The 14220-nt window shown below is 31.8% G+C and overlaps 1 protein-coding gene across 3 annotated transcripts in view; it reads right to left on the bottom strand.

The window, feature by feature from the left end:
* The window catches only part of LOC127735988 (nicotinamide/nicotinic acid mononucleotide adenylyltransferase 1-like), a 42292-nt gene that overhangs the window by 21217 nt on the left and 6855 nt on the right, over positions 1–14220 (bottom strand). For all 3 annotated transcript variants that reach the window (XM_052246484.1, XM_052246486.1, XM_052246485.1), the window contains exons 3-6: positions 13685–13752; positions 12702–12862; positions 2565–2686; positions 1821–1922 (exon numbers count right to left, since the gene is read on the bottom strand). In XM_052246484.1, coding sequence (XP_052102444.1) covers positions 1821–1922; positions 2565–2686; positions 12702–12862; positions 13685–13752 — 453 coding nt within the window. The remainder of the gene's footprint in view (positions 1–1820; positions 1923–2564; positions 2687–12701; positions 12863–13684; positions 13753–14220) is intronic.

Genomic DNA, 14220 nt, shown 5'->3' on the forward strand with positions numbered 1-14220 from the left:
TTTAGAACATTTTCAATTAAAAATATTGTGTCTATCACAAACGGTTTTCATTTTATAATCATTTGAAAATTTTTGAAAATAAAATCCCATAGGGTAAAACCCTCTTTTCTTTTTGCCCCTCAAAGTACCCCTTTATAAACCCCATTGCACAAACAAAACCCTGATTGCACCACTAGACATGTTAGTCTAACATATTGTGAAACCCTAAGTTAATCTGACAAGCGGTTTTGGAGAACGGGTGCGGACAAGTTCAAATTTAAAAGTGGCGGAAGAAGAAGAAGAAGAAGAAGAAGAAGAAGAAGAAGAAGAAGAAGAAGAAGAAGAAGAATAATAATAACTAGATTTGCCATTGCAAGCAATAGCGGATGTCACCCTGCCCCCAATTACCCCTAAGCGGCAGCCATTTCGAAACATTTAAAACAGTGAATGCAAATAACTACCGGTATATTGCTATACATCTTTCTATAAATTTTCAGAACATTTACAGCATTTTGAAATTTTTGAAATTTTTTCTGTTTCCATGGTAACAGGAGCCATTTTGGAAATTCCAATGTCAAAAGTCTCATCTTTACTTGCCAGTTAACATTAATATTAAGTTTCAGTAAATTTGAGGCATTTTGAAATTTTTAGACATTTTTGAATTTGTGCCATTTCCATGGCAACAGTGATCGTTTCCAAAATTTCAAAGATGGATGCCATATTGGCACATGACAGGGAACATTCCTTGAAAGAATCATGGTATTTGACCTACCATGTTAAGTGAGTAAATGCCACTGAAAAAATTTTCCCATAGGGTCCAATGATAAAACTTTGTCTCCAGTTTCCATGGCAACGACGGCCATTTTTGAAATTCCAAAATCAAATGCCACATTTACATCTGCCAACTAACATTTCTGTAAAGTTTCATAAAGTTTGGAACACTTTCCTATTTTTTCGCATTTGTGCTGTTTCCATGGTAACGGTGGCCATTTTAAAAATTCCGAAGATGTCCTGCACAACTTTAGATGGTGGACCTCATTATGTTAACCATTCAATAGAATTGGTCCACTAAACTCCCAGAAACGCTTCGGACAAAATAGGTGGAAGAAAAATAATAATAAAATGAAACGGAGGAAAAGCAATATGTCACCCGACATTGTCGATCGGGTGACATAATAAGAACTGAGCAAAAACAATAAGTCTTCCCAAACTTCGTTTGGGAGACTTAAACAAGTATTCTGGGAGTATTGCATGGCAATACATAGTCCCCTACCGGTGAAAAATTCATTGTACTGGAACAAGATGCTAACTTGATCTATAACTTGTCATGGTGTAAACTTTATAACAAATATCAAGTCAGCATCTTCAAGCATGACAAAAAAAGTGTGGAAGACTGATTATTTAAGTGAATTTTCTAAGTCCAAGGACCATAACTTTGCACAAAATCATCAGACCAGAACAAAATTTGAACTTTATCTGTAACTTGTCATGATAAAACAATATACCAAATATCAAATCAATATCTTCAAGCACGAAGAAAAAAGTGTGGAAAACTGATTTGCCGGACTGGCGGATGGACAGACGGACGTAGTGCAAACCTAAAGTCCCCTTCGACTTCGTCGGTAGGGGACTCACAATAAGCATCTTCTCAAATGCCCTCTGATTTCCATGTTAATATTCTTGCCAAAGGGAACATAAGTGCATGAAATAAGTTTTTCTGTCACAAGAAGTTTTAAATTTCTATTAAATATATCGGATTCTATATTCATTCAGGCTTTTATTTCTTGCTTTCATTTTCTGTTGTTACTGTTTATATCTATCTGTGACATACAATAACCTACCTCATATTTAGTTAAAACATCAGATTCATATATAAACTTTCTAGGATCAGACCCTTCTCTTGTAATGCACACTAACCCATGTTTACCAACTATATACTCAATCTGTAACAAAATCAAGCTTTGTTAACCATTAAACCAAACAATGAATCATTAATTAACATACAGAAACCAATGATAGAATGTCATTCTACAAGTTGAACAAAATTTTCCCCTTTTCATATCTGTTTTAGAAAAAAATGGCAGCAAAAATTTAAAATGAAATAGTAAGTAATAATATATAGATAACACATAGCTAAGAGGGTGATAGAGCAGATTGGGAAAAACATTGTCAACTGAGGCGAAGCTAAGGTTGACAATGTTTTTTGAGGGGTAACAACCTGCTCTATAACCCTCTCAGCTATGTGTTACTTAATGTTCTGTTAATACTGCCTTTTAAATTTCTAATTCAAAGTAATAAACTATGACGTCTTGTACATCACAACCATCATCATTTAATATAAAGTGCACAATTGACCAAGCATCTCTGTGAAGGGTTATAGAGTAAATTATCTCCCTCAAATTAACCAATTAAAATCAGGCATTTAAACATAAAGTATAATAACAAATGATATTTCACTTGAATAATACAGTGGGCAACAACAATAACTTTCCCATACTGTAACATGACAGCCAACAGTAGTAGAAGTGAAAATCATTATCATAATGTCTTTACTATTTCAGTTCTAATTCATAGAAATATCTTACATCTTCCTCTGACCAAAGTCCAGGTGTACCAAAGGATTCTAATAAATCAGCACCACATAACAGACGTAGATTAACGGAATTATCTGCTTTATTTCTTAAATTGTGATTGGCATTGTCATCATCTGTAAAACAAATACTTAGATTTTTACATTTTGTTTTTATGTAGTGCTGTAACACCACTGATCCAGGTTAGGGGAGGTTTGAGGGCTCACAAAATTTTTCACCCAAAACATTCTATATGTGCCTGTCCCAAGTCAGGAGCCTGTAATTCAGTGGTCATCTTTGGTTGCTGTCTGCCATATTTGCTTTTCTTTTATTGTTTTAGTCAGTTGTTTTTTCTTGTTTTTATGTTTGTCACACTAGGGCCTATTGTAGCTTAGTATATGGGTTTTGCTTATTGTTGAAGGCAGCACAGTAACCTATAACTCCTTGCAGTCACACCCTTCAGTCTCTGGTAGAAAGTTGTCTCATTGGATATCATATTACATCTTATTTTCATTACATTTGCAAAATAAATTGCTATTCTATTTTTTTTAAATAATAAAAATTATCTCTAAAGTTTTTACTGGATCAACATGTTTTCTAATTATCTTTATCCAGTACACACAGAACAATAAATAATGAAATGTTGAGATGTTCAAAATTAAAAAACAAATCCTTCTTCAGATATGTTTTAGAACCATTACTAACCTTCATTGATGTAATCTCTATTAACTTCTCTCCGTCTTCTCTTTGATGGAGCAGTACTTACCTTCATTGATGTAATCTCTATTAACTTCTCTCCGTCTTCTCTTTGATGAAGCAGTACTAACCTTCATTGATGTTATCTCTATTAACTTCTCTCCGTCTTCTCTTAGATGAAGCAGTACTTACCTTCATTGATGTAATCTCTATTAACTTCTCTCCGTCTTCTCTTTGATGAAGCAGTACTAACCTTCATTGATGTAATCTCTATTGACTTCTCTCCGTCTTCTCTTTGATGGAGTAGTACTAACCTTCATTGATGTAATCTCTATTAACTTCTCTCCGTCTACTCTTTGATGAAGCAGTACTAACCTTCATTGATGTAATCTCTATTAACTTCTCTCTGTCTTCTCTTTGATGGAGCAGTACTAACCTTCATTGATGTAATCTCTATTAACTTCTCTCCGTCTTCTCTTTGATGGAGTAGTACTAACCTTCATTGATGTAATCTCTATTAACTTCTCTCCGTCTTCTCTTAGATGGAGCAGTACTAACCTTCATTGATGTAATCTCTATTAACTTCTCTCCGTCTTCTCTTAGATGGAGCAGTACTAACCTTCATTGATGTTATCTCTATTAACTTCTCCGTCTACTCTTTGATGGAGCAGTACTAACCTTCATTGATGTAATCTCTATTAACTTCTCTCCGTCTTCTCTTTGATGGAGCAGTACTAACCTTCATTGATGTAATCTCTATTAACTTCTCTCCGTCTTCTCTTAGATGGAGCAGTACTAACCTTCATTGATGTTATCTCTATTAACTTCTCCGTCTTCTCTTTGATGGAGTAGTACTAACCTTCATTGATGTAATCTCTATTAACTTCTCTCCGTCTACTCTTTGATGAAGCAGTACTAACCTTCATTGATGTAATCTCTATTAACTTCTCTCCGTCTTCTCTTTGATGGAGCAGTACTAACCTTCATTGATGTAATCTCTATTAACTTCTCTCCGTCTTCTCTTTGATGGAGTAGTACTAACCTTCATTGATGTAATCTCTATTAACTTCTATCCGTCTTCTCTTAGATGGAGCAGTACTAACCTTCATTGATGTAATCTCTATTAACTTCTCTCCATCTTCTCTTAGATGGAGCAGTACTAACCTTCATTGATGTTATCTCTATTAACTTCTCCGTCTACTCTTTGATGGAGCAGTACTAACCTTCATTGATGTAATCTCTATTAACTTCTCTCCGTCTTCTCTTTGATGGAGCAGTACTAACCTTCACTGATGTAATCTCTATTAACTTCTCTCCGTCTTCTCTTTGATGAAGCAGTACTAACCTTCATTGATGTAATCTCTATTAACTTCTCTCCGTCTTCTCTTTGATGAAGCAGTACTAACCTTCATTGATGTAATCTCTATTAACTTCTCTCCGTCTTCTCTTTGATGGAGCAGTACTAACCTTCATTGATGTAATCTCTATTAACTTCTCTCCGTCTTCTCTTTGATGAAGCAGTACTATCCTTAAAATTTTTGAAGACATGAAAAAGTTTAAAGTTTCATGACGAGTTTAAGTTCTTGGATTCTAGGAACTTAAAGTCATCTAAATTGGTATTAGATAGGAAAACCAGACACTATACGCCATTATATAGATTTTTCAACAATGCTAGACTCAGAGTATATACAGTCAGGACAAAAAGAATTTAATAGACTATCCACAACATTCTCATTTTGATGAATTGTTAAACCAAAGAAACTTAAAGAAGACCTACAGAAAACCTAGGCTGTATAGTATATACAACAATATAAAAGAATCGGCCAGTTGCATTCATCTATAAGGAACCCAAAAATTGAGCAATGACCTTGAAGAGTAAGCAATGTGTACAGTAAGATATCCATCTTTGTAGTTACCAAAGAGTGTGGTAAGAACCTCGTCTATAATTATACATGGGGGCAAAGTTACTTTAAAGAATTGAAATAAGATGCAGCTGGGAGGATGTTTCAGTCATAGACCTTGGATAGACTCCGTTGTAGCAGACTAGGGAGAGTAGCATATAGTTCTCGTAACGCTATACAATAGTAACAAGATCATTCTACTCTGAGATTGTTAAAGGGCCTGTTTGATAGAAGTGACGCCAACATTCCCCAACACTACTAATTTGTAAATTTAAGAAGAATTAAGATGGCTGCCGAGCTGAAAACACTGTGAAAAGTCAGCTCCCAGTTTTTTGCAGTTTTATGTGTTTTATATGAATTGTTGCATGATAAAAAGTGGATAGACTGATAGATAACAATTTGCTGAATCATTGGATGCCAACTTATGAGAAAAATTTGGTGGAACTTTTGTGATATTTACAGAAAACCATTATTTGGATTTAAGTGTTCACCTATTTATTGATTATATTTACTTGATCACAAAGGATTTAATACAACATGCCTGGAGGCAATAGCCTTACAAGTAACAGATCTGTGAATAAAAGTGGAAAATGTGGAAACACTGTTCAGACTTTACTAGCTGCCAAAGTAGATAAAGTTGACAAAGAAAAAACAGAAAAACCTAATAAACAACCAAAAAGAACTCACTCTGAAGTGTCAAATGAATCAAATACAAGTGTTGATCTGACTGGTATAATTAGTATACAAAGGGACTTAGATGAAATTAAACAAAACCTTAAGGGTGGATTAAAAAAGATAGACCTTGAAAATGCAACAAAAGATCTTGTTAAGTCAAGTGATCTGGAAGTCATTGTAACATCTATTGTGAAGAATTTATTTAAAGAATTTACTTCATCATTAGAGACAAAAATTGATGAAAAAGTATCAGAAGTTAAAGGGGAAATGCAAGAGAAAATAGATGCATTATCAATTGAAAATGAGAACTTGAGGGAGAAAGCTGAGGTAGCTATGAAAAGCCTATCTGCAACAAAGAAAGAATTACACCAAAATGAAAGACTGACAAGAGAAGCGATTACCAGCAGCAACTATAATGAACAATATTCTCGCAAAAACAACATAAGAGTTATAAACTTTCCATGGCGAGAGCGACAAGATCTGCGTGCGGACTTTATAAGTAAAGTGAAAAGGGACATGAATGTAGAACTTGAGGAAAGAGATGTTTTCGCCATCCATAGAATTCCATCTGACAAATTAGGACCAAAGCCTCTAATTGTGAGATTATTTAGTAGCGATGTTAAACGAAGAGTGATGCGAGAAAAGAAGAATTTACAAGACCATGTAAGATTTTATGATGACATTTCCAAAAGAAACATTGAATTGATGAAAAGACTAAATGAGACTGAATGGTTCAGCGACGTATGGTACTTCAACTGTGGTGTATATGGAAGGATATCTGATGGTCTACAGCTGAAGTTCAATATTTTTGATGACATTTTTCTTAGATTGAGACAAAGGAAATAAGTAGTTAACTTAGTATATGACTTTCATTGTTACATGTACATTATGTCTTGATGAATTTTAATTTTTTTTTTTAAAAGTGTTTTTCTTATTTTCATGGGACAAATCTTAATACTACAAAAGTTGTCTCCACTTTGTAAAATAGTTGACTATGTCATAACTGATAAGTCATATACAGGATATATAAAATTGAAAGAACAATTATACTGCAAAAAACTATTGTTTTGACATTAATTTAATAAAAAATGTCTGCCATCTTGATGCTAAATTTTTGTTTTTATCTCTATCTTTTTCTTTCCAGTCCTTTATTCTTTTAATTAATTATTGCATTTCTGCAATATCATTCCATTACATTTTGTTTTGGTTTAGTTTATGGTGAGTTTCCTACTTATCATTTTTTATGCTTCTATATGTTGGTGAAATGTTTTTCTTTAGTATTTTTTATACATATGGAGAATAATCAGATATTACTATTACAATTTTTTACGGTCATGTTATGTGCTAGTGTATTTATCGACATCATATCATGTGTGCCCTGAAGTTATTAACTGTTAATTGCCAAGGTTTGGGAGATAAAGTTAAAAGAAGAGATGTTTTTAACTATTTAAGAACAAAGAATTATAATATTTACTGTTTACAAGATACTCATTTCTTATGTGAAAATGAAAATAATATAAGAGCTATGTGGGGATATGATAGTTTTTTTTCATCATATAGTTCAAATTCAAGAGGTGTAGCAGTTATGTTTAATAACAACTTTGAGTTTAAGGTCCTAAAAGAAAAAAAAGATGTTGGTGGCAATTATTTAGTATTAGACTTAGTTGTTGATACTTTACATTTTACACTTGTAACTATTTATGGACCAAATATAGATAATCCAATTTTTTATGATCAAATTATGTCAATTATAGATGATTTTGGTAATGATAGCTATATGATATGTGGTGATTTTAATCTTGTTCTCAACCCTGATATAGATTATTTTAACTATTTACATGTAAATAACCCAAATGCTCGGGGAAAAGTTTTAGAAATCATTGAGGAAAGATGTCTCATTGACCCTTTCCGAGAACTTTACCCAGATTTGAAACGTTTCACATGGAGAAAAAGAACCCCCTTTAAACAAGCAAGGCTAGATTTTTTTCTTTTGTCTGAAAATTTACTATGCTGTTTGAATAATTGTAATATTGAGCCTAGCTATCGCTCTGATCATTCTATGGTTATATTAAATCTAGAATTTAATCCATTTGATCGAGGTAGAGGATTGTGGAAATTTAATAATTCATTATTGTATGATCCAGAATATATAAAGATTGTTAAGGAAAAAATAGTAGAAGTTAAAAAACAATATGTAACACCTGTTTATGATATAGATAGAATTGAAGACATAAATAATGAAGATCTCCATTTTAATATTAACAGTCACTTATTTCTTGAGACAATGTTGATGGAAATTAGAGGCAAAACTATATCTTATTCAAGTTATAAGAAAAAAGTAAAAGAAAAACAAGAGAAAGATATTAGAAATGAAATCCTAATTTTGGAAGAAAAGGTAGATGAAGGTTCAATAAAGATTTTGGAAAATAAAAAATATGAATTAGAAAATATAAGAAAAGAAAAAATTAAAGGGAAAATAATTCGATCAAGAATACAATGGGTAGAAGAGGGTGAAAAACCTACTAGCTATTTTTGTGGGCTAGAATCAAAAAATTTTACAAATAAGATAATACCAAAAGTAGAAAAAGAAAATGGAGATGTTATTTCAAAACAAAAAGATATTTTGAAAGAAGTGAAATCTTTTTATGAAAATTTATATAAGAATAAAGATCAGTCAAAGGGAGATAAATTTAGTAAACTCGAGGAAGGATTGAAAGATATAAAGTTTAAAAAATTAACTGATGATGAGAAAAATAATCTTGAAGGTAAAATAACAATTGAAGAAGCTGGTTTGATATTGAAAAATATGAAAAATAATAAAACACCAGGATCTGATGGTTTCTCCACAGAGTTCTTTAAATTTTTTTGGAAAGATTTAAAAATTTTTGTTGTAGACTCCTTGAACTACAGTACTGAGATTGGTGAACTATCTGTTACGCAAAAACAAGGAATAATTACATGCCTGCCGAAAGGAAATAAACCTAGACATTTCTTAAAAAATTGGCGACCTATATCTTTATTAAATACAGTTTATAAAATTGGCTCTGGAGTTATAGCAAAACGCTTTAAAACAGTTTTAGATAAACTGATAGATTTCGATCAAACTGGATTTATTAGTGGGAGATATATTGGAGAAAATCTTCGTTTAATTTATGATATTATGCAATTTACTGAGGAAAAAGACATTCCAGGACTTTTATTGCTCATAGATTTCGAAAAGGCATTTGATTCAATTTCTTGGGAATTTTTAACCAGTGTCTTGAAGTTGTTCAATTTTGGAGAATCAATAATTAATTGGGTTAAAGTTTTTTATAACAATATTAAATCAGCTGTTAATCAGGGAGGACATCTATCAGAATTTTTTTCTATAGAACGAGGCTGTAGACAAGGTGATCCCTTGTCGCCTTATATTTTTATTCTCTGTGCTGAAATATTAGCACTAAAAATACGAAATAATGATAAAATAAATGGCATTACAGTTGCTCAAGCTGAGCACAAACTTTCACAATTTGCTGATGACACATCTCTTATTTTAGATGGTAAAGAAGAATCTTTGAATGAAGCATTAAATGAATTAGATTGGTTTGGAAATATATCTGGTTTAAATATTAATTTTTCTAAAACACAAGTTATTTGGATAGGAAATAAAAAGTATAGTAATGAGGTATTATGCCAAAATAGAAACCTTACATGGGGAGAAACATGTTTTAAGTTATTAGGTATAAGCTTTGATGGTAATCTTGATAGAATTGTAAAAATTAATTATGATGAAAAAATTGTACAAATAAAATGTGTAATCAAACAATGGTCAAAACGAAATCTTACTGTTATTGGTAGAATTACTGTTGTAAAGACATTGATATTGCCTATTTTAAATCATTTGTTTATATCCTTACCAAATCCAAGTGATGATATTTTAAAAAATGTTATTGAACTTATGTACAATTTTATATGGAGTTCACCAATTGATAGAATAAAGAGAGATGTTTTACAAAATGATATTGAAGATGGTGGACTCAAAATGATAAATCTTAGTGCATTTATTTTAGCACTGAAGTGTACATGGATAAGGAGATTATTTAAAACAGATAACAAATGGCAGAATGTTTTTTTGTCAAATGTTCATGTAGAACTTGAAAAATTTTATGGTTGTGGAAGTGTTTATATACAAAAATTACAACAAAATATAAAAAATAAATTTTGGCAAGATGTTCTGAAAGCATGGCAACTTCTCAGAGAAAAAGATGAATATGACAGTTGGGAATGCTTTCTTGCTAGTCCAATCTGGCTTAACAATAATATAAAGGTAGCAAATAAACCTATTTTTTATAAAGATTGGTTTGAAAATGGTATAAGATTTATAAATGATATTGTAAATGAAGATGGGACTTTTTTCTCTCATCAAGAATTAGAAGAAATGTATCAGATAAATGTGAATTTCATGAGATATAATAGTATTATATCTGCTATACATCAAGCATCAAAATCATTTGTGGGAAAAAATCACAAATTAGAACTACCTTTAATTCCATCTGCTATTAAAAGACTTGTTAAAAGTTCAAAAGGATCTAAAGATATGTATATTGTTTTAAATAAAAATAAAAGTGTTCCCACTAGTCAGTTAAGATGGACTGAAATTTTTGGCTTTGATCAAAATCATTGGAAAAAAATTTATAAAATGCCATTTGTTGTCACAAATAATACTAAGTTACAGTGGCTGCAGTATAGATTCAATCATCGAATCTTAGCTACAAACAAATTTCTTCATAAAATTAAGATTTATGATAATCCAAATTGTACATTTTGTAATAGAGAAATTGAAACATTAGAACATTTATTTTGGGATTGTGAACATACACAGATATTATTAGAACAGATTGAAAATTGGTTTCTGACCAATGGAGTTAGTGTATTTTTTACAAAAGAAGTTTTTTTGTTTGGTAACATTGCAAAAATATCAAAAGGCAATGCAGAAAATACTCTTTTTCTTACCATAAAGCAATATGTTTATAATACCAGATGTTTTAAAAAAAAACTGTCAATAAACTCAGTAAAAGAGAAGATGAAATATGTGTATGCAATTGACAAAAATATTGCTATGAAAAGCAAATGTGAACATCAGTTTCACAGAGAATGGAACATTTTTAATAGATTACTTAGTTAAGTACAAAAATGTATACACTTTAAATTTAATATTATACATGTTATAAATGAAAATGCTGTATTTACTATGCTAAAATAGAATTCAATGTCTAGATGAATTGTATTGAAAACTCACCACACTATTTTCTCTCACTCTCTTTCTCTCTCTCTCCGGTGTTCAGACTGCTTTACTCTTTATCTTATATTTGTATATTTAAAAAAAAAATTGCTTCCTAATAAAAAGATGTATTGTTAAGATAATATCAATAGATTTATATATTATATATTGTTATTATTTGTGTATACACTGTATTCTCTTTGATGGAGCAGTACTAACCTTCATTGATGTAATCTCTATTAACTTCTCTCCGTCTACTCTTTGATGGAGCAGTACTAACCTTCATTGATGTAATCTCTATTAACTTCTCCGTCTTCTCTTTGATGGAGCAGTACTAACCTTCATTGATGTAATCTCTATTAACTTCTCTCCGTCTTCTCTTTGATGGAGCAGTACTAACCTTCATTGATGTAATCTCTATTTACTTCTCTCCGTCTTCTCTTTGATGGAACAGTACTAACCTTCATTGATGTAATCTCTATTAACTTCTCTCCGTCTTCTCTTAGATGAAGCAGTACTAACCTTCATTGATGTAATCTCTATTAACTTCTCTCCGTCTTCTCTTTGATGAAGCAGTACTAACCTTCATTGATGTAATCTCTATTAACTTCTCTCCGTCTCCTCTTTGATGAAGCAGTACTAACCTTCATTGATGTAATCTCTATTAACTTCTCTCCGTCTTCTCTTAGATGAAGCAGTACTAACCTTCATTGATGTAATCTCTATTAACTTCTCTCCGTCTTCTCTTTGATGGAGCAGTACTAACCTTCATTGATGTAATCTCTATTAACTTCTCTCCGTCTTCTCTTTGATGGAGCAGTACTAACCTTCATTGATGTAATCTCTATTAACTTCTCTCCGTCTTCTCTTTGATGGAGCAGTACTAACCTTCATTGATGTAATCTCTATTAACTTCTCTCCGTCTTCTCTCAGATGGAGCAGTACTAACCTTCATTGATGTAATCTCTATTAACTTCTCTCCGTCTTCTCTTTGATGAAGCAGTACTAACCTTCATTGATGTAATCTCTATTAACTTCTCTCCGTCTTCTCTTTGATGAAGCAGTACTAACCTTCATTGATGTAATCTCTATTAACTTCTCTCCGTCTTCTCTTTGATGAAGCAGTACTAACCTTCATTGATGTAATCTCTATTAACTTCTCTCCGTCTTCTCTTTGATGAAGCAGTACTAACCTTCATTGATGTAATCTCTATTAACTTCTCTCCGTCTTCTCTTTGATGGAGCAGTACTAACCTTCATTGATGTAATCTCTATTAACTTCTCTCCGTCTTCTCTTTGATGAAGCAGTACTAACCTTCATTGATGTAATCTCTATTAACTTCTCTCCGTCTTCTCTTTGATGAAGCAGTACTAACCTTCATTGATGTAATCTCTATTAACTTCTCTCCGTCTTCTCTTTGATGGAGCAGTACTAACCTTCATTGATGTAATCTCTATTAACTTCTCTCCGTCTTCTCTTAGATGGAGCAGTACTAACCTTCATTGATGTAATCTCTATTAACTTCTCTCCGTCTTCTCTTAGATGGAGCAGTACTAACCTTCATTGATGTTATCTCTATTAACTTCTCTCCGTCTTCTCTTTGATGGAGCAGTACTAACCTTCATTGATGTAATCTCTATTAACTTCTCTCCGTCTTCTCTTTGATGGAGCAGGATTATTTGTATTGTTTGTTGCTGCACCATCTAAAATAGCCTGGTGGTGTCTCAAAACCAAAGCTGTTCTTGACCAAGATGGCTGCTCACATTCCCACGTATCCATTCTGTAACAGACAATTTTATAAATAGGAAAGATTTTTACATGTTCAAATAAGCCTTTCTGTGTGAAATTTCTTGTTACATGTTATTTAATTTTTTCTAACCTTGCCTGTTTATTTTTTACTTTTAAAATTTAGTTATGGTCTTCACTATTGTACATGTCAATGTAAATTAGCAATCACTGATAACAGTAAAACATGTTGTGGAAGTGAAACTAAAGATTAAAGCCCAGTTTGAATATAGAAAGAACACTGGGGCTACCAGCTCCTTTGATGAGATTTGCAAACAAACTTCATTCAACATATGCATTCAAATACATACTTTCCTTTTTAATTACTTAAATTTAAAACCTAAACCATGAAGCATGAAATTGACCTACATATTTTTTAAAGGCTGTTCTACCCCTATTAATGCATCAATTACATAATTCCAAGATACATGTACTTTGTATTTTAGAGTGAACCTTATAATAAACATTTTCATAAGACCCAGTGATTGCAGTAAACCATGACATTAGTTTCATGTACCCATAATTTTATGGCCAGTAGTCAGTTCTAGGGGTATATACACACTAAATCACATCTGGGGACTGTTTTTATAGATAAAACCAGCTAATAGTAGAAGTGAAAGCATGTATTTAACTTATATTTATGCAAAATATAGTTGTTTTTAATAAAACATCCTTCAATAATTATTAATTCTGTACACATATGTCACAAATAGCTAATTTTTCCTCATATATTACCATTATAATTATAAAAAAAAATGTTCTATTTATTTCTCACTATGTGTATTAACATAATGTGTGCTTTCTATTTTATAATTACCTTATCCAATCACTGGACGTCAAAGATTCTCGCAACATGTTACACCTGTGTTTAGCTGGCTGTAAATCCTATACAGATAATAAACATTATTAGATTAGGAACTCATAGAAAACAAGCATTGTCAATACACAGATGTACCTTTCTATGTTGCACAGGTAAATATTATGTCCATATAACATTTAAATCTTTTACTACTCTTGGTAGTTGCCTTATCAAAGTCCACATGGTTAGCCGTAAATGCTGTTTTTTTATATTGTTTCATGGAAATTTAGGTCACATTGAAGTACAGTGTAAATAAAGGTATACTCCAACCAAATTCTATATTTTCACATGTTCAAAAGATCTTACTTAGTAAATCTGTTTACAAACTAAATATAATAAAATGCTTCGCTGAGTGCAGCCTGATACGACAGCAGAGGTCGAACCCTGAACAGTTGGGGCAAATTTGGACACAATCTTCAAGCTTGATACTGTCTGAATTTGGATTGTGATCAAATTTTTGACATAATATAGGTTTCTGACACAAAATAAAATGT

The sequence above is a fragment of the Mytilus californianus genome, unplaced genomic scaffold (genome assembly GCF_021869535.1).
Source record: "Mytilus californianus isolate M0D057914Y unplaced genomic scaffold, xbMytCali1.0.p SCAF_3, whole genome shotgun sequence".
In the NCBI taxonomy this organism is placed as follows: domain Eukaryota; kingdom Metazoa; phylum Mollusca; class Bivalvia; order Mytilida; family Mytilidae; genus Mytilus; species Mytilus californianus.